This window comes from Panthera onca, chromosome E3 (genome assembly GCF_046562875.1).
Source record: "Panthera onca isolate mPanOnc1 chromosome E3, mPanOnc1 haplotype 2, whole genome shotgun sequence".
In the NCBI taxonomy this organism is placed as follows: Eukaryota; Metazoa; Chordata; class Mammalia; order Carnivora; family Felidae; genus Panthera; species Panthera onca.
In genome coordinates, this window is record NC_138354.1 from 6,635,581 (window position 1) to 6,660,536 (window position 24,956).

Consider the following 24,956-nt stretch of genomic DNA (forward strand, 5'->3'; position numbering starts at 1 on the left):
AGAGATAAGACCACTTAAAACAACTTTGGGAGATGGGGACCTATGTAAAAGCGCTTCCCTCCACTGCTAAGTGGAAGCCATATAAATCAATACATACATACATACATACATACATACATACATAGTGATTAGATACATAGGGGCACCTGACTGGCTCAGTTGGTGGAGCATGCAACTCTTGATCTCGGGGTTTAAGTTTAAGCCCCACGTTGGATGTAGAGATTACTTAAAAATCTTTAAAGCAAACATCCTGATGGCAGCTCTCAGTTGTATGGATGAGAACTGAACTGGAGGTAAGTAATCTGGTGTGGGGAGACTGTTACAGGCAGGACACTTGGCTCTATGAAGACCTAGATGCATGCCGTAAAGGTTATTCTTGGGCTGTGGCCAACAGCTAAGACATATAGTCTGGCAAGTGGACCTTGAACAATTAAAAATAAAGTGGGGAGCCCAATTATGATAAGCCCTTTGCTTCCCAGAATAATCCAGGGTGGTTCTGAAGGTAACATATTCTAGGCGGACCATCTGAAATGAAAGTGTGGATATGTGAGCATCCAAGATAAGTGGCCATGGAAGCTCCCAAGCCATGCTGTCAAATCATCCCACATTCCATTGTGACGCCTGCTGGGGCACCAATGGTTGTCAGAGAGTGTTTAGAACCTGCCAAGTTAGCACAGTGGGAAGTGGGCTCATCCCACTGCACGTGCCTGGTAGATTGCCCTGCCCCACGTCCCTTCCTGGAACCGCAGATGCCTCACAACCTCTGGTCCCTCACTCTCTGGTGGGGTTAGTGAGGGGCCCAGCCATGTGCTGCTGCGGTTCCCACCCTGAGCCCCAGGAACTTCCCTTTTAACTCTATGCCACTGCCCTAGAGACCTCCGAGTCCCAAGCAGGGCACAGGACCGTGCAGAACAGAACTTGGAAATGTTTCAAAGACATGCTAAAGCAATAGATTCAAACGACCATATCACTCTCTCTCCTAGCTCCAGTCAGGAATTCTAACACTTTGTTAACAAACATCTGGACTTCCCATTTTGTAGGACAGGAGATGCTATGTAGGTGCTATGGGAGAATGTGAAGAATGGAAAGATTGTTGCCCTCTGTTATGGACTGAATTGTGTCCCCAAATTCATACGTTGAAGTCCTAACCCCTGGTGTGACTGTATTTGGAAACAGGGCCTTTAAAGAGGTAATTGAGGTTAAATGAGGTGCTAAGTGTGGGGCGTTTAGTGATAAGACCGGTGTCCTTTTAAGAGGAAGAGATACTAGAGGCCTCTCCGTCCACTGCACAGAGGAAAGGCCATGTGAGGACATAGTGAGAAGGAGGCTGTCTACATTAGGAAGGGGCATCAACAGAAACCAACCCTGAGGGCACCTTAACCTTGGATGTCCTGCCTCTAGAACTGTGTGAAAATAAATGTGTTATTTAAGCCACCTAGTCTGTGGTCTTTTGTTTTGGCACGAGAGCTAATCCACTCACCCTTTATAATCTAGGGATCAGAGATGGCGTATTCACGTTAACTTACTGGCTATAATAGTTTGCATGGGAAGTGACAAAGCCTACAGATAATGGTAGTTTAGTAAAGGAAATATTTCGGGGTAGGATAATTGAGAAGTGACATTTTAAAATTGCTTTACAAGGGTCGACTTTTCCGTTGTTAATCTGGTGGGCTAGGGTCTGGGAAAAGGGATCTGGGATTAAAAGAATCTTGAACAAAGGCATGCATATATGTGGAAATATATGGAAAATTCAAGTAGTATGTAAGCAACAGTCAATGTGTCGAGAGGGTAGAAGAAGGGAAGAATGGAGGGAAAGCTAAAAGTACAGAGAGGACAGTCAGCTCTAAGTCTGTGGTGTTCCTGGGGTGCCTGGGTGGCTCAGTCAGTTAAGCACTGGACTCTTGAATTTGGCTCAGGTCATAATCCCAAAGTTGTGGGCTCGAGCCCCGTGTTGGGCTCCACGCTTAAGATTTTTCTCTCCCTCTCCCTCTGCCCCTTCCCTGCTTACACACCTTCCCTCTCTCTCTCTCAAAAAAAAAAAAAAAAAAAGTCTGTGGCGTTCCTCCAGTCAAAAGAACACTGGAATCAGGCTATCACTACTACTCTATTGCTTACTAGCTCTGTGACCCTGGGCAAATAACCTTGATAGGCTTGGGGAGAGCAACACCAGGGTGATACAGCTCGTGGCCCGCCTAAACAGACACCATGTCCACGCCCTCATTCTCAGCCCCAGTGCTAGATACGAAATCTCATTCATAAGTGACATTCTCCACCTGACACACCAGACCCTGAACACACCCAGGCCAGCCCTCTCGCCATCCCTCCTGCCTGGCCATGCGCTACTATTCCACCACGTCCAGGATCAAGCAAGGGAGTTCTGAGAAGCAAATGACTTAGTTTTGGGTTTTGTACATTTAGGGAAAAAAAAAAACAAAACTAAGATGTGGTAAGGTGACAAGGCTCGAGTAGAAGACTCATAAAGGAATGTAATTTGGTACTTGGTTTGGGGGAATGTGTATTAGCTCACACACTGATCAAGAAATTCTACTTTTGGGAATCTAGGCTTAGACTCTGAAGAACAATCAAGGGGGCGTCTGGGTGGCCCAGTCAGTTAGGCGTCCAACACTTGATTTTGGATCAGGTCCTGATCCCAGATCCTAGCATCATGGTATCAAGCCCCCGTGTGAGGTTCCACGCTCAGCATGGAGCCTGCTTAAGATTCTCTCTCTCTGGGAATGCAAACTGGGGCAGCCACTCTGTATACAGTGTGGAGGTTCCTCAAAAAGCTAAAAATAGAACTACCCTACGACCCAGCAATTGCACTACTAGGTTTTTATCCAAGGGATACAGGTGTGCTGTTTCGAAGGAACACATGCACCCCGATGTTTATAGCAGCACTATCAACAATAGCCAAAGGATGGGAAGAGCCCAAATGTCCATTGATGGATGAATGGATAAAGAAGATGTGGTCTATATATACAAAGGAGTATTACTCAGCAATCAAAAAAGAATGAAATCTTGCCATTTGCAGCTATGTGGATGGAACTGGAGGGTATTGTGCTAAGTGAAATTAGTCAGAGAAAGATAAAAATTATATGACTTTACTCATATGAGGACTTTAAGAGACAAAACAGATGAACACAAAGGAAGGGAAGCAAAAATAATAAAAACAGGGAGGGGGACAAAAACATAAGAGACTTAAATATGGGGAACAAACAGAGGGTTACTGGAGGGGTTGTGGGAGGGAGGATGGGCTAAATGGGTAAGGGGCATTAAAGAATCTACTCCTGAAATCATTGTTGCACTATATGCTAACTAACTTGGATGTAAATTTAAAAAAATTAGAAAAAAAGAAAAAGAAAATGAAAAGTAATAGCCCCTTCCTAACCATTCCCAGATATCTCACTGAAGAACTCAATATGCTCTGAAAATAATTATTTTTCAAATGGGAGTCTTTCTAAATAGAAAAGACTGGAAATAATTCGTTTAGTGGATATAATGCTTGGACTGACGGTTACCTGTTTGAGCCACACATTTGTTGTCATCAGTTGATTCTTTTCATCCTAGGAAAATGACAATTAGAAAGATGTAAATTCAAATTAAGTGAAGTTTTTGAGATTTTTTTTTTTGTCAGAAAGACCTCCCTGAGTCTTACATTTGAGGTGTTCAAAGTGTAAAGGATTCTCAACTTAAAAACAGTTAAATGGCATGGGATCCTAAAATATTATGCATATTTTGCGTAAAATAAAAAATAATAATTAAAGCAACAAAAAAAAAAGATTCTCTCTCCTTGGGCTCCTCTCCCCCATTGGACTATCCCTCTGTAAAAAAAAATAATAATAAAAATAAGTAAATAAATTAATTAAAAAAAATAAAAAACAATCCAAATTATGTTAAAATTACACTGATATTCACTACAGCATTGCTTGCAACAACAAAAAGGAGTAATGGCTGAAATGACTAGTAAAAGGAAAATGGGACACAATTGTCAAATCTACTCAATGGATAATGATGCAGCCATTAAGCATAAAGGTTATGAAAACCACGTAAAACCCTTAAGACATAATATTAAAAAGATGTAAAATATAAACACTATGGTTTTCATTACATGAGAAGCATGCAGAGAAAAAAAAACAGAAGGAAATACAACAAAATGCCTATAACAGGTGATCAGGGTTGTAGGATTATGGGTAATTTCTTTTCCTGTTATTTTTCCAAATATCCAATAGTATGCTTATATTCCCTCGATTTAAAAAAAAAAAAAAAAAAAAAAAAAACCCAGCGGGGAGCTGTCTGGGTGGCTCAGTCAGTTAAGCACCTGACTTTGGCTTGGGTCATGAACTCATAGTTCGTGGGTTTGAGTCCCGCATTGGGCTCTGTGCTGACAGCTCAGAGCCTGCAGCCTGCTTTGGATTCTGTGTCCCCCTCTCTGCCACTCCCTGGCTCATGCTCTCTCTCTCTCCCTCTCAAAAATAAACATTACAATAAAACAAACAAACAAACAAAAAACCACAGGGGCACCTGGCTGGTTCAGTCAATAGAGCATGTGACTTTTGATCTCAGGCTTGTGAGTTTGAGCCCCATGTTGGGTGTAGAGATGACTTAAATAAATAAAACTTTAAAAATAAAATAAAAATAAAAAATAAATTAAAAAACACACAAAAACCCCCAACCAGGTTAAAAAAAAAACTTACATGCAATACATGTTTGTGTGTAGAAAGATAAGATAGGCTCAGGCTTAGTTTCATTCCTACAGTTTAACCCAACAAGGGCAAAAAAGCAAACCCCATAGCCTTCCCTCACCAGGCACAGGGGTGGAAAGACGGCGCTGGGAAGTTAAATAATGATCGTTTTAATCCCCTTTCTGAGCTAGTGTTTCTTATCTTGAGGCGTGTGCATGCGCCACTGGCCCTCCACCACTACTACTGGGCAGAGGGGAGGAGGGGCAGGGAGAAGCGGCAAGCCATGGTGGGGTGGGAGCCCGTCACTGATGTAAAGGAAAAAACTCACGTTACTGGACAAGCAGTCAGATCACCCAAGTTCTAAAGCATCAGCTGTGAGCCTCCACTTCCTTTCTACCTGGGAATGACAAGGTAGCTTACCTTGTCCACCTTACCTCAGTAGGATTGCTTGGAAGTCAAATGGAAAATGTCTATGGATGCATTTTATGGATGATAGAGTATTACATGTCAGTGAATACCCATTAACAAAACAAGCAAGAGCTGAAGGAGCTTCTTTCTGCCTTTGGTGTCCTCTTCTGGAACACCCCCAAGGATGCACTCCACACCACTTCCTTATGTCCCATACGTTAGGAAGCCTTGACAGGGGTGGCTGGGTGGCTCAGTTGGTTAAGCATCTGATCTTCGGCTCAGGTCATGATCTTGCAGTTCACAAGTTCGAGCCCTGCTTCTGGCTCTGTGCTGACAGTTCAGAGCCTGGAGCCTTCTTCGGATTCTGTGTCTCCCTCTCTCTCTGCCCCTCTCCCTCTCCGTCTCTCTCTTTCTCTTTCTCATAAATATAAAGAAAAGAAAGAAAGAAAGAAAGAAAGAAAGAAAGAAAGAAAGAAAAGAAAAAAGAAAGAAGCCTTGACAGAAAAAACATGTTTTAGGTTATTTGATATCACAAGAGCCTCCCTCCCTCTCCCCTACACAAAGCTTACCAAAAGGTTTAATGAGGACTTTCATCAAAAACCAAAAGTTCTCAAATAAAGTGCCCTTAATTTAATAAGCTTAGAAAAGGATACAATGATGGGAATTTGTAGGTGTATTTGGGTGGTGTTTCCCTTTGCCTCTCTTTTGAAAAGAAATCAACAAGACTTATAAAATGGAACCCCTAGAATGGGGAAGAAAGAGAAACTCTGCAAAGTTCATTTTTAAAAAAGCAAAAAATATAGAGTGTGTCTTGTATGTACCAAACTTTACACGGTGTTTTGGATCATCATGTATTTGAAATCCTGTCTACCATCAAAGCAGAAAGACAATTCTAAGTGACACAAATATTTCTCAGGGCAGTGAGTGGAGTGGGCAAGATTTGGTCTGAAAGCAGAGGTAAGAAAAGAGAAGAGACCAGGACAGAACTGTTACAAGTGAGCCCTTGATGTCGTCGGGAGGCCCTTCCATGGGACCCCCTCATCCTTTGGAAGGGCTCCCCGCTTACACATTCCTGCTTCACAGTGATGTTCAGAGTAGGTACTGAGACCTACCGACTGATCTATCTTGGGTGTGATGCCCGTGGAAATACGATCCACAAATGACTGACATATTCCAAATGCCAAAGAATGTCGTTTCTGGACAACAGAAAACACACACACACACACACACACACCAAAACAGCCCAAGCAGCAGCCATGTCAAAACGGTGGGACTTTATTTCTATGGATCCTTTGGTGTCGGATAAGGTGTGGACTCTGTCTAAAGCTTTCCCCGCATTCAAGACATTTGTAAGGTTTTTCTCCAGTGTGAGTCCTCTGGTGCGTAATGAGGGTTGCACTCTGGCTGAAGCATTTCCCACACACAGAACACCCGTACGGCTTCTCCCCAGTGTGGATCCTCTGGTGTTTAGAGAGGTCTGAGCACCGTTTGAAGCTCTTCTCGCACTCCTCACACGCGTAGGGTCTCTCCCCTTTGTGAATTCTCTGATGTCTAAAACGGTTGGAAATACGGCAGGTCTCCCCGCATTCGTGACACTCGAAGTGTTTCTCTCCTATGTGGATCCTCTGGTGCCGGGTGAGATGGGAGCTCTGCCGGAAGCTGTCCCCACACTTAGGGCAGGTGTAGGGCTTTTCGCCCGTGTGTGTCCTCTGGTGTTTGATCAGGGCAGCGCTCTGACTGAAGCGCTTCCCGCACTCCTGGCATTGGTAGGGTTTCTCCCCCGTGTGGATTCTCTGGTGTTTAAAAAGATCAGAACGCTGTTTGAAACTCTTCTCACAGTTCCCGCATTTATATGGCCTTTCTTCACGGAACCGTCGCTGGGTCTTAAAGAGGTCTGCACTGTGGAGCTGTTCCTCACTGTCAAAGGAGCGGGGAGGTTTCACTGTGTGATGCTTTACCGGCTCTGAACTCTGTGTACAACTGTCCCCCAGGTCATTGTGGTCGACGGGCCTCCCTGTGGCCTGCACGTGCTGACAAAGAACAGAGTTTGAACTTCTGGCCCTGTTCCCAAGTTGGTCATGTCTGAAGTCTCCCTCCTCCGTGGGACCATTCTTGAGATCTGCGGTGCTGGGGAGTCCTTCCTCTTCAGGAGAATTTTCCAGTTTCAATGATGAGGGATTTCTTGACTGCTTTTCTACCCCTATCTCACCAGTATCACTACATCCAGGGGGAGCCTTCCTGTGGGACCCTTCTTGTAGCTGCCCCTGAGGCTCTACTTCTTCTAAAATTTCTTGTTTTGGAATAAAGTCTTTGTTCTCAGTTCTGGTTTCCAAACCTGAAACATTCAAAAATAAAAAGGAGGCAAACCGTAAGAGACTCTTTTTATATATATAATTTATTGTCAGATTGGTTTCCATACAACACCCAGTGCTCATCCCAACAGGTGCCCTCCTCTATGCCCATCACCCACTTTCCCCTCCCCCCCACCCCCATCAATCGTCAGTTTGTTCTCAGTATTTAAGAGTCTTCTATGGTTTGCCTCCTTCCCTCTCTGTAATTTTTTCCCCCTTCCCCTCCCCCCTAGTCTTCTGTTAAGTTTCTCAGGATCCACATATGAGTGAAAACATGAGAGTATCTGTCCTTCTCTGCCTGACTTATTTCACTTAGCATAACACTCTCCAGTTCCAGCCATGTTGCTACAAATGGCCAGATTTCATTCTTTCTTGTTGCCAAGTAGTATTCCATTGTATATATAAACCACATCTTCTTTATCCATTCGTCAGTTGATGGACATTTAGACTCTTTCCATAATTTGGCTATTGTTGAAAGTGCTGCTATAAACATTGGAGTATCAGTGCCCCTATGCATCAGCACCCCTGTATCCCTTGGGTAAATTCCTAGCAGTGCTATTGCTGGGTCATAGGGTAGATCTATTTTTAATTTTTTGAGGAACCTCCACACTGTTTTCCAGAGCGGCTGCACCAGTTTGCATTCCCACCAACAGTGCAAGAGGGTTCCCGTTTCTCCACATGTTCAAAGAGACTCTTAAATAGGTAGCAAACTGAGGGTAGCTGGAGGGGAGGTGGGTGGGGGGATGGGCTAAATGGGGGATGGGCATTAAGGAGGGCACTTGTTATGATGAGCACTGGGTGTCATATGTAAGGGATGAATCACTAAATTCGACTCCTGAAACTGTTATTACGCTATATGTTAAAGAACTTGGATTTAAATACAATTTAAAAAAAAAAGAAAGAAAAAAGGGTGACATTTCATGCTGGTGCAAGAGTAAAATAAGCAAGTGCCTGCAAAAAAATAAGCACCCTCCCAAACCTTTTTAACATTCTCAATGAACCACTCCTCAAGATAAATGATTTTATTTATTTTTATTTATTTTTTATTATTTTTTTTAACATTTATTTATTCTCGAGACAGAGAGAGACAGAGCATGAATGGGGGAGGGGCAGAGAGAGAGGGAGACACAGAATAGGAAGCAGGCTCCAGGCTCTGAGCCATCAGCCCAGAGCCGACGCGGGGCTCGAACTCACGGACCGCGAGATCGTGACCTGAGCCGAAGTCGGACGCTCAACCGACTGCGCCACCCAGGCGCCCCTGATTTTATTTTTTTTAATTGTAACGTTTATTTATTTTTGAGAGAAGGAGAAAAACAGAGCGAGAGCAGGGAGGGGCAGAGAGAGAGGGAGACACAGAATCTGAAACAGGCTCCAGGCTCTGAGCTGTCCGCAGAAAGCCTGACGTGGGGCTCGAACTCACAGACCGCGAGATCATGACCTGAGCCGAAGCCAGACCCTTAACCAACTGAGCCACCCAGGAGCCCTTCAAGTTAAATGATTTTAATTAACCTGCCAAATGTACTCATATTTACCTGTACAAACCCCATTCTTTCCTTTTACACTTGTGCCTATACTCACACACCCATCTCTTTCCCCCTGCCCCACTCCACCGTTGCAGAAGACACAATATCAGGAAGGGGTGTCAAGAAGGGCACGACAGCCTGTACCCCATGAATGGAGGATGGTTTAACAAGAGAAATTGTATTCATGTGATAGGTTATAGTAACAGACACACCCCATGCCTCCAAAGTCTGGAAGTGGGGTCTGGGTGGGAGACAAATCTAGGACTGACTACAAGTCTTTATATAAAGGAGCAGTTAAGCCACCAGATTCCACCCCAAATCCAGAATTTTTGCAGTTTACTCCCCAGGGAGACTGAACCACATAAATTCTGGACTGGGGACACCAGGTACAGCTGAGAACAGGCGACAGGGACCACTTTCACATCAGGAGAATCAAGTGAAAACAGACACACAATTGGTAGAACCTCAGTGCTGTTCTCTGCTCACGTCCCAAACCATGAGCTCCAAGAAAGGGCGGGGATTTTTGTGACAGGGGATTCATAGGTTTTGTTCCCTAATGCGTCCCCAGCACTTAGAATAGCACCTGGCTGGGGTGCCTGGGTGGCTCAGTCAGTTAAGCGTCTGACTTCAGCTCAGGTCATGATCTCTCAGTTCGTGAGTTTGAGCCCTGCATCGGGTTCTGTGCTGTCAGCAGAAAGCCTTCTTCAGATCCTCTGTCCTCCCCTCTCTTTACCCTTCCCCCACTCATGCTCTCCCTCTCTCAAAAATGAATAAACATTAAAAGAAAAAAAAGAACAGCATCTGGCTTATTGCAGACACTCAATAAAAATATTTGTTGAATAAATCTCTCTATGGTAAAATTTGCAAGCCCAGGCCTGACATATGGAAATTCCCCCAAACAGCACCTGATAGCCAAGGCAATCCTGAGAAAGAACAAAGCCAGAGGTATCACAATACCAGTTTCAAGATATACTACAGGGATGCCTGGCAGGCTCAGTTGGTGGAGCATGCAACTCTTAATCTTGGGGCTATTAAGTTCAAGTCCCACACTGGGTGCAAAGATCACTTAAAAATAAAATTTTAAAAAGAAAAAAAGATATACTACAAATCTGTAGTAATCAAAACAGTATGGTACAGGAATAAAAATAGACACAGGTCAATGTAACAGAATAGACAGCCCAGAAATAAGCCCACAGTTATATGGTCAATCAATGACAAAGGAGGCAAGAACATACAATGGGGAAAACACAGTCTTTTCAATAAACTATATTGGAAAAATTGGATAGCTACATGTAAAAGAATGAAACCACATCACTTTCTAACACCACACACAAAAATAAACTGAAAATGGATTAGAAACCTAAATGTGAGACCCGAAACCATAAAACTAGAAGAGAGCACAGGCAGTAATTTCTCTGACGTCAGCTATTTTCTACATATGTCTCCTAAGGCAAAAGAAACAAAAGCAAAAATAAGATATTGGGACTACATCAAAATAAAAAAAACTTTTGCAGGGGGCATGTGGCTGGCTCAGTTGGCGGAGCGTGTGACTCTTGATCTCAGGGTTGTGGGTTCGAGCCCCATGATGGGTGTAGAGTCTAGCTAAAAATAAAATCTTTCGTTTTTAATTAAAAAAATATTTGAAATGTTTTATTTATTTCTGAGAGAGACAGAGACAGAGTGCGAGCAGGGGAGGGGCAAATAGAGAGGGAGACACAGAATCTGAAGCAGGCTCCAGGCTCTGAGCTGGCTCTCGAGATCATAACCTGAGCTGAAGTTGGACGCTTAACCAATTGAGCCACCCAGGCACCCCAAAAATAAAATCTTAAAAAAAAAAAAAAAAAGCTTCTGCATAGCAAAGGAAACCATTAACAACACAAAAAGACAACCTACTTAATAAGAGAAGATATTTGCAAATGATATATCTGATAAGGGATTAATATTCAAAATATATAAAGAACTTAGACAACTCAACACCAAAATAAACAATCCAATTTAAAAATAGACAGAGGACCTAGAGGCACCTGGGTAGCTCAGTCGGTTAAGTATCCAACTTCGGCTCAGGTCATGATCTCACGGTTCATGGGTTCGAGCCCCACATCGGGCTCTATGCAGACAGCTCAGAGCCTGGAGCCTGTTTCAGATTCTGTGTCTCTCTCTCTCTCTGTCCCTCCCCCACTCATGCTCTCCCTCTCTCTCAAAAATAAATAAACATTAAAAAAAAAATGGGCAGAGGACTTGAAGACATCTTTCCAAAGAAGACATAGAGATGGCCAACAGACACATGAAAAGATGCTTAACATCACTAATCATCAGAGAAATGCAAATCAAAACCACAAGGAGATATCGCCTTATACTGGTTAGAATGGCTAAAATCAGTATGACAAGAAATAACAAGTGTTGGTGAGGATGTGGAGAAAAAGGAATTCTCATGCACTGTTGGTGGGAATGTAATGTAAATTCGTGCTGCCACTATGGAAAACAGTATTGAGGTTCCTCAAAAAACTAAAAAGAGAAATACCATATGATCCAATATTTCCACTATCAAGTATTTACCCAAAGAAAATGAAAACACTAATTCAAAAAGATATATGCACTCCTACATTTATTGCAGCATTGTTTACAATAGTCAAACTATGGAAGTAACCTAAAGGTCCATCAGTAGATGAATAAAGAAAATGTGATAATATATACATGATGGAATATTATGTAGTAATAAAAAAGGATAAAACAACACAGATGGCCCTAAAAGGTATTATGCTAAATAAGTCATGGGGTGCCTGCTGGCTCATGGTAGGCATGTGACTCCTGATCTCAAGGTTGTGAGTTTAAGCCCCATGTTGGGCGTAGGGCCTACTTTAAAAAACAAACTTAACAAATTAAAAACAAATAAATAAATAGGTCAGACTGAGAAAGACAAACACCATATGATTCCACTAATATGTAGAATCTAAAAAAAAAAAAAAAAGAATATACAAAAAGCAGAATCAGATCTATAAATACAGAGAACAAACTGATGGTTGCCAGAGGGGAGGGGGAAAATGGTTGGGCAAAATGGGAGGTACGGGCTTCCAGTTATGGAATGAGTAAGTCAGGGGAATAAAAGGCACCAGGTCACAATCCTACCCCAATACAGAGTTTTCAGTGAGAATGCTTATGTTTGACTATTACATACAAATGGAAAGTGAAGGGGCGCCTGGGTGGCTCAGTCGGTTAAGCATCCGACTTCGGCTCAGGTCATGATCTCGCGGTCTGTGAGTTAGAGCCCCGCGTCGGGCTCTGTGCTGACAGCTCAGAGCCTAGAGCCTGTTTCAGATTCTGTGTCTCCCTCTCTCTGACCCTCCCCTGTTCATGCTCTGTCTCTCTCTGTCTCAAAAACAAGTAAACGTTAAAAAAAAATTAAAAAAACAAAAACAAATGGAAAGTGAAAAGTTACCAACATTTCAGGAAAACCTCGAATATAAGTGCTGAGGAAACATGCAATGTGTAAAACAGAAAATCTAATGATCTACAGTTAACATTCTCAGGTAAATAAGAGAAGATATTGCATCCAGGAAACAAGGAGGCTATAAGAAAAGGAATATTTAAAGAACAAGAAAAGGCTCCTGAAAATATTAATGAGAGCAGAAATATTTCAGTATTAACAGCTGGAAAACAAAGCTAAGGAGATCTCCCAGAATGTGAAACAAAAGATAAAGAAATGAGAAAGGGCAGAGAAGAACCTGATGCGATCAGTCCATGAGTTCCAACATCCAATGAACAGAAATCCCAGAAAGAAAACAGGAAAAAAATAATGAGATAAAAATAGATAGATCAAAAGACAGACAGATAAAACAATACCATAAAAAATTTCTTGGGCACCTGGGTGACTCAGTCGATTAAGCGTCTGACTCTGGCTCAGGTCATGATCTCGAGGTTTGTGGGTTCAAGCCCAGGGTTGGGCTTTGTGCTGACAGCTCAGAGCCTGGAGCCTGCTTCGGATTCTGTGTCTCCCTCTCTCTCTGCCCCTCCTCCACTCATGCTCTGTCTCTCTCACTCTCAAAAATCAATAAACATTAAAAAAAAATTTTTTTTTTAAATTTCTCGGAATTCAAAGTGTGGGTGTCTATGTTACAAGGACCCACCTACTACTCAACAATGAATGCAAAAAAAACAAAAACAAAAAACAAAAAACAAAGCCTCCTTCACACTAAGCTGCACCTATTCTGAAACTTCATACTAGCAGGAATAAAGAAGAGAGTCTAAAGGCTTTCGAACAAACATCACACACCAAGGATAAAATATCACAATGGCATCCAATTTCTCAGTAGCAACATGGCAAGCTAACTAGAAAATTCAGTCTTCAAAATTCAATGGTAAAATCATTTCTAATGGGGAATCCGGCCATCCCATGATCTGGATGTAGGAGAGGAATAGAGACATTTTCAGACATTTTCAGGCAAACTTTCAAAAAATTAAGCTCCCAAGAATATGTTCTCTGGAAGATACTGGAAGATGTTCTCCATCAAATCGAAGGGGGTAAACCTAGGAAGAGAATGGTGTGGGGTCCAGGAAAGAGAAAACGAATTCCAGAGTGATAGTCAAAGAAGGTTCTTAGGACGATAGCCATGTGGCAGGCCTGGAGGGAAGCCCACTCACACTGGAGCAGAAGTTTCTGGAGGCTTCCTCCAAGGGGACTATGAAACTGATAGCATACCTGATACATTTGAACATACAGTTTTACATTTCTAACAGGGAGACTGTGGGTAGACTGGTGTTCAATAGGTAGAAAAGCAGCACATGCAAAATGAGGCATTATTAATTCCAGAGAAAATTAGAAGTTGTAAAATAAAAGACATATAATCATACAGGTTACAGGTAGTATTTACATGGGTAGGATATTGAAATATTGTACCAATATGCAAAAGAACTGATTTAACTATAATGAGAGAATTACAGACTGTTAAATGTGTGCATGGTCCTGTCTCCCTCAGGAGACAGTCAAGAGGTAATACCTGAAATCGGGGGAAAATTAGCAAAATAAGCATCCTAGTTAGAAACATGAAAATAAATACCAGTGAAAAACACAAAAAAGATATTAAAGTTGCCTCTGCAAAGATGGAATCAAGATTGAGAAGGGCCTTGTATTTTCCAAAGATTGGAAAAACACAAACCGTAAGTAAAAGATCAAAAAACCTGACTATAGTGGACACTTGAACAAGGGTTTGACCTGTGAAGGCCCAGTCATGCGCAGAATTTTTTGGTAAAGTTGGTCCAGCACTGTAAAAGTATTTTCCCTTCCTTACAATTTTCTTAATAACATTTTTTTTTCTAGCTTACTTTATTATTTAAAAAAAAAATTTTTTTTTAACGTTTTATTTTATTTTTGAAACAGAGAGAGACAGAGCATGAACGGGGGAGGGTCAGAGAGAGAGGGAGACACAGAATCTGAAACAGGCTCCAGGCTCTGAGAGATCAGCACAGAGCCTGACGCGGGGCTTGAACCCACGGACCGCGAGATCATGACCTGAGCCGAAGTCGGATGCTTAACCAACTGAGCCACTCAGGCGCCCCTTTTCTAGCTTACTTTATAGTAAAATAACAAAGAGTTAATACAGAAAATATAAAGAACTGCCACAAAGCAATCAAAAAAATGGAGGAAAGGAAGGGAGATAGGATACAGACAATTCACAGAATGCCTCCCCCATGCAAAAAAAAAAAAAAAAAAAAAAAAACCCTGAAAAGATTTAACCCAGAACCAATCAGGGAAATGTAAGTTAAAACAACAAGATACTATTCATTCATTAACCCAACTAGTATTTATTGAGTACCTGCCAAGCGCTATCTGTTCCAACTGCTTGGGATATATTAGAACCAAACAAAAACCCCTCCTCTTGTGGAGTTTACATTCTAGAAGAGGTGGTCAGACAATAGATAAACAGAAAGTAAATTCTATAGGACGTCAGAGGGTGATGAATGCTGTGGACCAAGTTGAGGAAGGTAAGGGATGGGACGGTAGTGTGGGAGGAGGGGACAGTGGAAAGGCAAACTGCACTATTGAACATGATAGTCAGGTCAGGCCTCTCTGAAAAGTGAGATCTGAGCACAGACTGGAGACAAGTCAAGGAGTTTGCTTAGTGGAGATCTGAAGGAAGAATGTTCCAGGAAGAGGGGCGCTCGGGTGGCTCAGTTGGTTAAACGTCCAACTCTTGGTTTCAGCTCAGGTCATGATCTGACAGTTCGTGGGTTCAAGCCCCACATCGAGCTCTGCACTGACCGTGTGGAGCCCACTTTGGGTCCTCTGTAGCCCTCTCTCTCTGCTCCTTTCCCTCTCACACTGTCTCTCTCTCTCAAAAATAAATAAATATATAAAATAAAGACTATTCCAGGTGGAAGGATCAAATAGAGCGAAAAACAGGAGGCGGGATGCCTGCCATGGTCAAGGAACAGCGAGGTCAGTGGGGCTGAAGCACAATGAGCGAGGGGCAGCGTAGGAGAGGGGTGTGCAGGGTGACGGAGCCTTGTCACATTAGGCAACACAGGCTTTTCCTTTGCATGAAATAGAGAGCCACTGCAGGTTCTGAGCAGAGGCATGACGTAACATTTTAAAAGGAACACGTGAGCTACCGTGTTGCGACATCACGCCATCAGCCAGGCACCAAATGTCAGTAAGGATGTAGAGAAGGAAGAATTCTCATGTATTTCTGGTAGGAGTACAAACTGGTTGCACTCCTTCCTTCTGAACAGTAAGATGGGCAAACACGCCTAAGTCTATTCTCTATAGTTCCTATGTATGTTCCTATATATGAACACAGAAGGATTCAAGTATGTTCGAGGCAATGCTATTTGTAACAGTGAAAAACTAGAAGCCTTGATGTCCACTGATGGAGGACAGTAGATAAATGAATTTTGGACAAGTCATACAATGAAAGATATAAGTGTTAAAATGAGTGGACTAGAGCTACATGTGCCAACATAGATAAATCCCAAAAATGTAATGGGGAAAAAAAAGAAAGGCAAGGTGCAAAAGAATCATACAGCAATATAATTTATACAGCATCAAAACATTTAAAAATACTATATATGTTTACAAGTGTATGTATTTATGTTCATATACAGTTTATATACACATTTTTGCATATAGAAAGTACACACATAATGTGCACATGTAGCTACGTGTACATGTAGAAAATATAAAACATGCATGGAAATAAGTACCACAATCAGGATAGTGGTTACCTCTGAAGAAAGAGTGAGGGGAACAGCTTCAGGGAGGGTATCCAGAGTTTCATCTACAGTTGTTACATTTTTTTCTCGGGGGGGGGGGGGGGCAGAGAATGAAGCCATTAGGGCCAAATATTAAAATATGATAAACCTGGGTGGTAGATATAAGGTGCCTGTTATATTTTTTGTATTTTTCTGTATGCATTTTATTTAAAATGAACCAAAATAAAAAGCTGAATCTCTCACCTAACAATACAGAACAGCAAGGTCCCAGTGGGGTCACAAAAGAGACTCCATGGCTCTCAACATGGGTGTGTGACTGGCTCAGAGAGAGATCACACACAGCTAGAAACAAAGCCAGCACTTACTCGGCGAGACCAGTGAGACCGAGGTCCTATGATCCTCCTGTGCGCTCTCCCAGCAGAACTCCCTCGGAGCTGGGTCCAGAGGCTCCCACTCCTCACAGTTTAGAGACACAGCCACATTCTCAATCTTCACCAACTCCTGAAACAACACGAGACCTCCACTCAGCACCTGCTGTCCCAGGACAGCATAAGTGACTGTTAATCTCAGGATGAGGCCAGACTCCGGAGGAGTCTGCAAACCCCGAGCAGGAAACTCCCTGGGAATCAAGCAATAACCATGGCTGTCGAGTCTGTTCCAGTGAGTGTTGTACTAACTGGAGTTTCGGAGTAACAAAGACAGAGGCTGAAATTCTCTTGCAATCCTGAAAAGCCTTTCTTTCCGTGGACTATCCACACTAATTTGGGGTAAGAGCAAAATCTTCATTTGAGTTATATCACTGTGATTTATCAAAATGGAAATCGGATACAGATTAAAAATGTACAGGTAACCAGAAAGTGCCAAATTCCAGTGCTGGCTGTGAGATACGGTTACCTCATGCGTGAAATGGACATAAATTTAAGAAGATGAAGGTACCTCCCTGACAGCGGATGCTCAGTAAAATCTACTTTCCCTTCCCTTGAACATTGCACAGTAAGATAATTATCTGGCAAGACGACATTTTGAGATAACTTATTTAAATGCAAGTTGACCATTCACAGAAGGTAAAGCCACAGTTCTTAGAAAGGGAGGGTTCTAACATTGGTGTGCGAACATGTTTGTCTAGTGATGGGTCACAAATTGACTTCAAGGATCTCTCACTAAATGACAGGAAAGGGAAATACATTTAAAATTTTTCTGTATGTTAAAAATCTGGCTAGGGAGACTGACCCTCCCAGGGCTAGCCAATTCTTAGAGCAAAGGGCTCAGCCAAGACTGCTTATCTCAAGCAATACCTCCTCTACGTGGCATATACACTCCAGGATGCCACATTACTCTGCCTTAATCATCCTAGGGCCAGGTTTCAGGGCAACTAGGGACCAGCCCTATAGGTTAGAGCATGCTGAAATTATCCAGACCAACCAATCTTAAACAGATCCCCCTGCCCTGTGTGTTTCCTTGGGAAACCTCAGTAGAGGCGCTGGCCTAAACCTTCCCCTTGCTCCAGTCTTCTGCCTCCTGACCACCCCTGGTGTCCTTCCCAGGAAGTCCTGAGTGTTGTGCTGTGCCTCCTATTTCTAAATCTGAGTATAATAACATTTGTTTTTTAACTGAGCCTCTCCTCTGCTTCCTGGTAAAGGAATAAAAAAAAAATCACACTTCTGTGCCTCTTCTACTGTCAATACTCTGAATACTTTCACTACAATACGTCTTCACTTCTCACACCACATATAGGGGTTTTCCACACATCAAATAATTCTGTGATACCAGCTAGGTGTCTTCAAGTGTAACTCAATTCTGACACTATCTACCTGGATACAGTCAGATCCCACAGGTAAAGGGCTTGGTCCCACAAGACCACTCACCCCTCCCAACTTTGGAAGCCAACCTCAAGTAGTAGGTCTCCAGGTTACCCACAATTTCTGTCCGACTTGGCCACAAATCAAAGGTTCCCATGACCTCCCCCTACCAATTAAATTCTTTGCTTGAACAGCTCACAGTACTGATGGAAACACTTAGGTTTACCAGTTTATTACAAAAAGATATGATAAAGGATACAGTAAACAGCAAAATGGAGAGACACACAATGAGGTCTGGGAGGGTCCTGAGTATAGGAGCTTGTCCCGTAGAGTTGGAGTTTGCCACTTTCCAGGTATATGGATGTGTTCACCAATTGGAAGCTGTCTGAATCTCACACTATTGGGATTTTTATGGAGGTTTCATCACACAGGCATGATTAGTTACCTCCATTACAGCCCCACTCCACTCTCCCAGGTACCATTATCAATTGTAGGAGGGGGTCGCCAAACTGTTAAAAAGCAAAAAGGGAACCTCACATTCAAAGTTCTCAGTTATTGCTAAGTAGTTAACGACATGAAGCCACTTTCCATCCTGACACCTTTCTTCCGCAAACAATCTAGTTACACAAGAGGCGGTCTTACAATGGGTAAACAATACTCCCACGTTGGTTTTGTGCTCAGAAGTCTATTAACTCAAAGATCATTTCCTGGATAGATTTATTTGTCACTACAGAAAGAAAGTTTCATGTACACCCTGAAGCTCAAAAATGTAGCAAGGAAAAAAGGCCTGAAACTCTTAGCATCCCGTGTACCTCTATTCCTCACACCCCTACCACCAGAACACTTTCACTCTTCACCTGGGGTGAGGCCCCATCAAGCACTCTCTGAAAAGCGCGCACCACGGCCGCAGCTTTCTCCCCGCTCTGCGGGCAGTGCTTCCGCACCCAGGCCTGGAGCTCCTGGGGCAGGATGCTCAGGAACTGCTCCAGCACCAGCAGCTCCAGGATCTGCTCCTTCGTATGCATCTCAGGCCTCAGCCACCGGCGACAAAGTTCCCTGAGCCGGCTTAGCGCCTCTTCGGGTCCAGCCACCTCCTGGTAACGGAACCGCCTAAACTGCTGCCGCGACTTTTCGGAATCCTGACAGTCCGCGGGCAGGTCCGACTCCTGACCTCCGGGTGAGTCTTCCTCCACTTTCACTATCAAAAGTCCTTCACGCAGAGATGGTGCGGCGACCCTAGACTTCTCAGCTGCCATCCAGGCTCCTGCCTCGGCGTCACTGACTTGACTCGCGGTCAAGCTCGAACTCATCTTTCTCCAGCACGTGCTGACTTTTCCGGAGTTCTGCCTTCAAGTGATAAGACAGCAAACCCTGCAAAAAGCCACGGAACTCATCGGACCTTCCCAGAGCGGCGGGTCCCCACTGTCCCGTCTCAAGCGGGGCCCTATCCGGCCCGGCCCCCTCCGGTACTCCTCCTACCCGCAGTCAGTCCAACCACGACCCGCGGCGCCAGGTGACCAAAACTACGAATAAAACCTTGCCGGAAGTGCGTCACCGACTCCCTGCCTCCCGGGCACTTCCGGAGCCTCTCTAGGCGCCCAGGAGGAGTGAGACCCATCTCGGTGGTTTGCCGTCGTGCCCCTTCCAGAGACGCTCTGGTGCGTGTGTACCGTTCTGGTGGAGCTTATAGTCGTTCAGCTTAACAGAACTAAATGACACTCTTATTTTACAACTTGAATGTCATTTTTTAAACACATCGTCTGTGAAAAAAGTTTTGTAACTTTAGTTGTAGGAAAAAGGTCCAACTATACGATGAGTGGTAAACAGTCATCTATCAATGTGGTATTTATGCAAGAAAGGTTTGTAGAGTTACCTGCAACATGCCAAGGCATCGTGCTCGACTCCATAGGTATTAAACTGAGTAGGAATAGTCTCTATCCTCAAGCTCCTAAGAGAGTTAGACACTTAAATCCTTACAGGACAGGGTGGTGAATGTAATACTTTGGCATGTATGCACAGCACATTTGTATGACCCAGAGGTAGACATAATCAGCCATGGCTGATGGGGAGGGTATAGTGAAAGATTTCCCCAGGAGATTAAAACTTAAAATGTCCATGTGAGCTGAAGAAATGTTCTAATTAAAAAATAGTTTAGATAAGGGTGCCTTGGTGGCTCAGTCCTCGGACTCTTGATTTGGCTCAGGTCATGACCTTGTGGTTCATGGGTTGGAGCCCTGAGTCAGGCTTATGCTGATGGTGTGGAGTCTGTTTGGGATTCTCTCTTTCTCTCTGTCCCTCCTCACACACTCGCTCGCTCTCTCTCTCAAAATAAATAAACTTAAAAAAAGTTTTAAAAAAAGGTGTAGATAAGTTTATAGGCAACAAATCCCCAATAGATTAAATAAATCCCAATAAATCCCTCTGACATTAAGCTTTCCTATGCGCAGCTCCCTTGCTATGTCTCACACTCAGGCATCAAAGTTGCCAAGGATTTTGTCCTCTTCGAAGCTCAACCCTTCTGTTCTATCATTTACTCGCTCTCTCTCACTTTTGAATATCAGTATGGACACTGCTGCCACCTTCTCCCTCTTCTTTCCTATGCTTCTCTGGTTTCGATTATATCTGTGTTTGGCATCATATTGACTATATAAATAAAACACTTTCTAAAGAACTTGGAGGTAAAAAAAAAAAAACGGCAAAATTAAAAAAAAATTTTTTTGTATTTCTTTTTGAGAGAGACAGAGCCTGAGCGGGGGTGGGGGCAGAGAGAGAGGGAGACACAGAAACCCAAGCAGGCTCCAGGCTCTGAGCTGCCATCACAGAGCCCTATGCGGGGCTCAAACTCATGAACTGTGAGATCATGACCTGAGCTGAAGTCAGACGCTTAACCCACTGAGCCACCCAGGCACCCCAGAACAGGGCAGAATTTTAAAGAAAGAGAAAAGCCAAAAGGCCAAACTCTCCATAGTTCCTAAGAAAAAGTACTTTTCCCTGAGGAAGAAAAGGAGGGAGGTGATGGGCACAGTCTATGTATGTACACCCATTTCTTCCTCACAGTTCCAGGGTCTTTGTGTTGTTTTCTTTTCATTAATATTTTTTAAATGTAAGAATATGAGATATCAAAAAAAGAACATAATGAGGAGAAATGAAGATGGAGATAATTGTTTGAGTTTGAGGCAGAAGAAATAGAAGGCAGCTTGCTCCCTGCCTTGAGTTCAAACAATACAAATTAGTTTCCTTTTATTATTGCTACAGGGACAAAGACCAAAGAAAACAGCTGGTGTATAGAGTTGTAGAGAATTATTCATTGTAAACAGACTAATCAAGGGCTCTTACTGTAGACTGAGTTATGGAATGCAGAAACAGCTTTACAGCCTTGTTGAAAAGAGCTTGTCCTCATGAATGGAATTTCCTATAAGGAGTTTCACCCATAATCTGCATCATAAAACATGTTAATGTTCAGGGGTGCCTGGGTGGCTCAGTTGGTTAAGCATCAGACTCTTGATTTTAGCTCAGGTCATAATGTCACCATTTGGGGAGCCTGCTTGAGATTTTCATTCTCTCCCTCTCTCTGTCACATCCCTGCACGCTCAAAAAAAGTTAATGTTCATTTCTAATGCAACTTCACCCTCTTCCTTAGTCATAAAAAATTTCCATGAAGCATTTATATCAGAAATTGGGTAGCATGATGACTTAATTTTCACCTCATCCAAGAAAAGTTTTCTTTCTTTCCTTCCTTCCTTTCCCTCTTTCTTTCTTTCTTTCTTTCTTTCTTTCTTTCTTTCTTTCTTCTTTTCCTTTTTTTATCTTTTCTGCTATGGCACCAAGTCACACACCCACAGGTGACAGGGTTACATGAGGCCTTGTTTCTCCAAGCATGGAGACAGTACTGGCACTGGCACTTCTGGGAAGCTTGTTAGAAATGCAGAATTTCAAGCCTTGCTCCAGACCTACTGAATCAGAATCTGTATTTTGGAAAGATCCACAGGTAATTTGCGTACACATGAATTGAAAAGCAGCAATCAGATGAACCTTTCTGACCAGTACAAAATTTATTTCTTTTACTTTTTATTTGGCAGGAGGAGAGGGGCAGAGGGAATAGAGAGAGAATCTGAAGCAGACTCTGCACTGAGCATGACCCCATGACCCTGGGATCATGACCTGAGCTGATATCAAGAGTCAGAAGTTTGGGCCACCTGGGTGGCTCAGTCAGTTAAGTGGCTGACTTTGGCTCAGGTCATGATCTCGCAGTCCATGGGATCTAGCCCCACATCAGGCTCTGCACTGACAGCTCAGAACCTGGAGGCTGCTTCAGATTCTCTGTCTCCCTCTTTCTCTGCCTCTCTCCCACTCATGCTCTGTCTCTCTAGCTCTCAAAAATAACTAAACATAAAAAAATTTTTTTTTTAAAGAGTCAGAAGCTCAACCGAATGAGCCACTTAGGCGCCCCTGACCAGTACAGAATTTAAATATTATGTATAAATAGATTATCTATGTCCTTATAAGGACACATAAACATTTTGTGTGAGATGACAATGTGAAGCAGAGTTGTATCTCAGGGAAACTGTGGAAGGAATGAGGGTCTACCACAAGCATCTTGCCTCCAAGCATTTGAAACTAAGCTTGAATTCAGTCTGCAATAGGAGTAAAGGACAAATTGGAATTTTGGTCATTTTTTAAACTTCATTAAAAAATATTTTATGATGATATTTGACCGTGGGACTCTATTATGTGACTATAACTTTTAAAAAATCTCTATACCCAACATGGGGCTCAAACTCACAACCCTGAGATTGAGTCACACACTCTACCGACTGAGCCAACCAGCCATCCCTACGTGACTGTAAACTCTTAATTATAGTATGTTTGAAAATATAAATACCAAAGACTTATTTAAGTATCATGGGAATAGCTGAATCTCTGGACCCCATGTACTCAGAAAAGTCAGAAGCAGAAAATAATCTAGCTATTTAATAGTGGAAAATTTTTTCTAGTGTTTTTTTTCTTGCTTCAAGAAACAGAATATATAATAAAAATACAGTAATCATGTTTTACATGTTTCATATTCATTTATATTTCAACAATGTTCAGAAAATAAATCATACAATTGAAATGAGAAATACTGTACATTAGTTTAACATTTACATTAAATCATCTGCATTATTTATTTAACAAGTGAGGAATTATACAAGTTATATGTTATAAGTAAATTCATTTAAAAATTCATTTATTTAGGGGCGCCTGGGTGGCTCAGTCGGTTAAGCGTCCGACTTCAGCTCAGGTCACGATCTCACGGTCCATGAGTTCGAACCCCGTGTTGGGCTCTGTGCTGACTGCTCAGAGCCTGGAGCCTGTTTCAGATTCTGTGCTCCCTCTCTCTCTGACCCTCCCCCATTCATGCTCTGTCTCTCTCTGTCTCAAAAATAAATAAACGTTAAAAAAATTTTTTTTTAATTCATTTATTTAAATGAATACAATTAATATCCTGCTTTATGAATGCAAAGTCTCACTCAAGGTCAGAATTCCATGACATCTCTATGGACTAAAGTTTAAATTATAAACTAATGATTTATTCAAAAGTTGTGCACAAGCATAGGGAGTCAACCCCTACTTTTGGTCTAACAGCTAAATGGTTGTACTAGTCTGTTTGTGATTTGTTTTGGTTAGACATTAACAGGGTGTGAAAGAGGTGAAGGAAGATTTTTCAGGATGAACCTTCATGACAAATCCACTTCTGGAGAAACAACTTCACTATTCTCAAGGCTCAGGTTTGTCATTCTAATAATTTGGAGCAATATATAACAATTTAATGACATAACTGGTCCCATGTTTTTATCTGAAGGCACACACTGTGTACAAGTCACTTATTCATCTCTATGGGAATGTTATCACAATCTGGCAGGAAGTCAGAAGTTCTTTTCCAGTATTGCAGGGCAAGGCTTCCACTAGGGTCAGGCGGCCAAGGATGGGCAAGGGAATTAAGGACAGAATGCAAATCCCTAAGTACAGACAAACCTAGCTTCAGAAAATATCCACTTATATAATTAATTACGGAATCTATAAGTAAATAGCAAGTACTATGAGGGCAATACAAGCATTAAATTTTTTTAATGTTTATTTTTGAGAGGGAGAGAGAGAGAGAGAGAGAGAGAAAGAGAGAGACAGAGCATAAAGTGGGGGAGAGGCAAAGAGAGAGGGAGACACAGAATCCAAAGCAGGCTCCAGGCTCCAAGCTGTCAGCCCAGAGCCCAATGTGGGACTTGAACTCACAAACCTGAGTTTGTGACCTGGGCTCATGACCTGAGCCCAAGTCCTATACTTAACCCACTGAGCCACCCAGGTGCCCCAATACAAGCATTTTTCCCAATAAGGTTGTCTGCTCACCAGCTGATTACCAGTCAAGTTCTACCAACTCCTGCCTCTGGGTTGTGTGACTATGGGCTCTAATCATGATACACTGCCTCACCTTTAAAAAATAATTGAGAAAAGGAAAATAGTGCAAGGATAAATAAGATGGGGCCAGGGATAAAATGAGATTACAAGTTGTCTACTGTAAGTTCCTATGTATTGGCAAAATGTAGCTCACAATTTGGCTCTGAAAAGCCTCAGCAGCCAATGCAAGAGGAAAACAAGATCAGTTACATGATACGCAGTGTAACTTGGGTAAAATCAAACTATTAATAGTAGCTTAGGAGAAATCCAGCTATTCTTGATACTAAGTGGGAAGAGAAATTTCCCATGAGTACCCTAGGAAAGGGCTATGTGACATAGTGGATGGTATTTTAAGATCTCTATAATAAATAAAATTAATGGATTTTAATTCCTTTTAATGTTAGCTGATGGCTGGTACCAAAGCACAATTCAAAAGAGCCAATTCTTTAAGAAACAAAACAGATGAACATAGGGGAAAGGGAAAAAAAGAGAGAGAGGGAGGCAAACCATAAGAGACTCTTGACTCTAGAGAACAAAGGAAGGGTTGCTGAAGGG

At 42.5% G+C, this 24,956-nt stretch overlaps 1 protein-coding gene across 3 annotated transcripts in view; it reads right to left on the bottom strand.

Annotated features, from left to right (window-relative positions):
• Nucleotides 1-19,514, bottom strand: part of ZNF394 (zinc finger protein 394) — a 22,046-nt gene extending 2,532 nt beyond the window's left edge. Inside the window, exons 1-3 of one of the 3 annotated variants that reach the window (XM_078439839.2) lie at nt 18,827-19,514; nt 16,536-16,671; nt 6,346-7,425 (exon numbers count right to left, since the gene is read on the bottom strand). In XM_078439839.2, the coding sequence (XP_078295965.2) occupies nt 6,350-7,425; nt 16,536-16,671; nt 18,827-19,279 (1,665 nt within the window). In that variant the 5' untranslated portion in view covers nt 19,280-19,514 and the 3' untranslated portion in view covers nt 6,346-6,349. Of the gene's footprint in view, nt 1-6,345; nt 7,426-16,535; nt 16,672-18,826 lie in introns of those variants that run through there. The other 2 variants (XM_078439840.2, XM_060649447.3) reach the window with 2 other exon arrangements.
• Between the last annotated feature and the right edge of the window lie 5,442 nt (nt 19,515-24,956).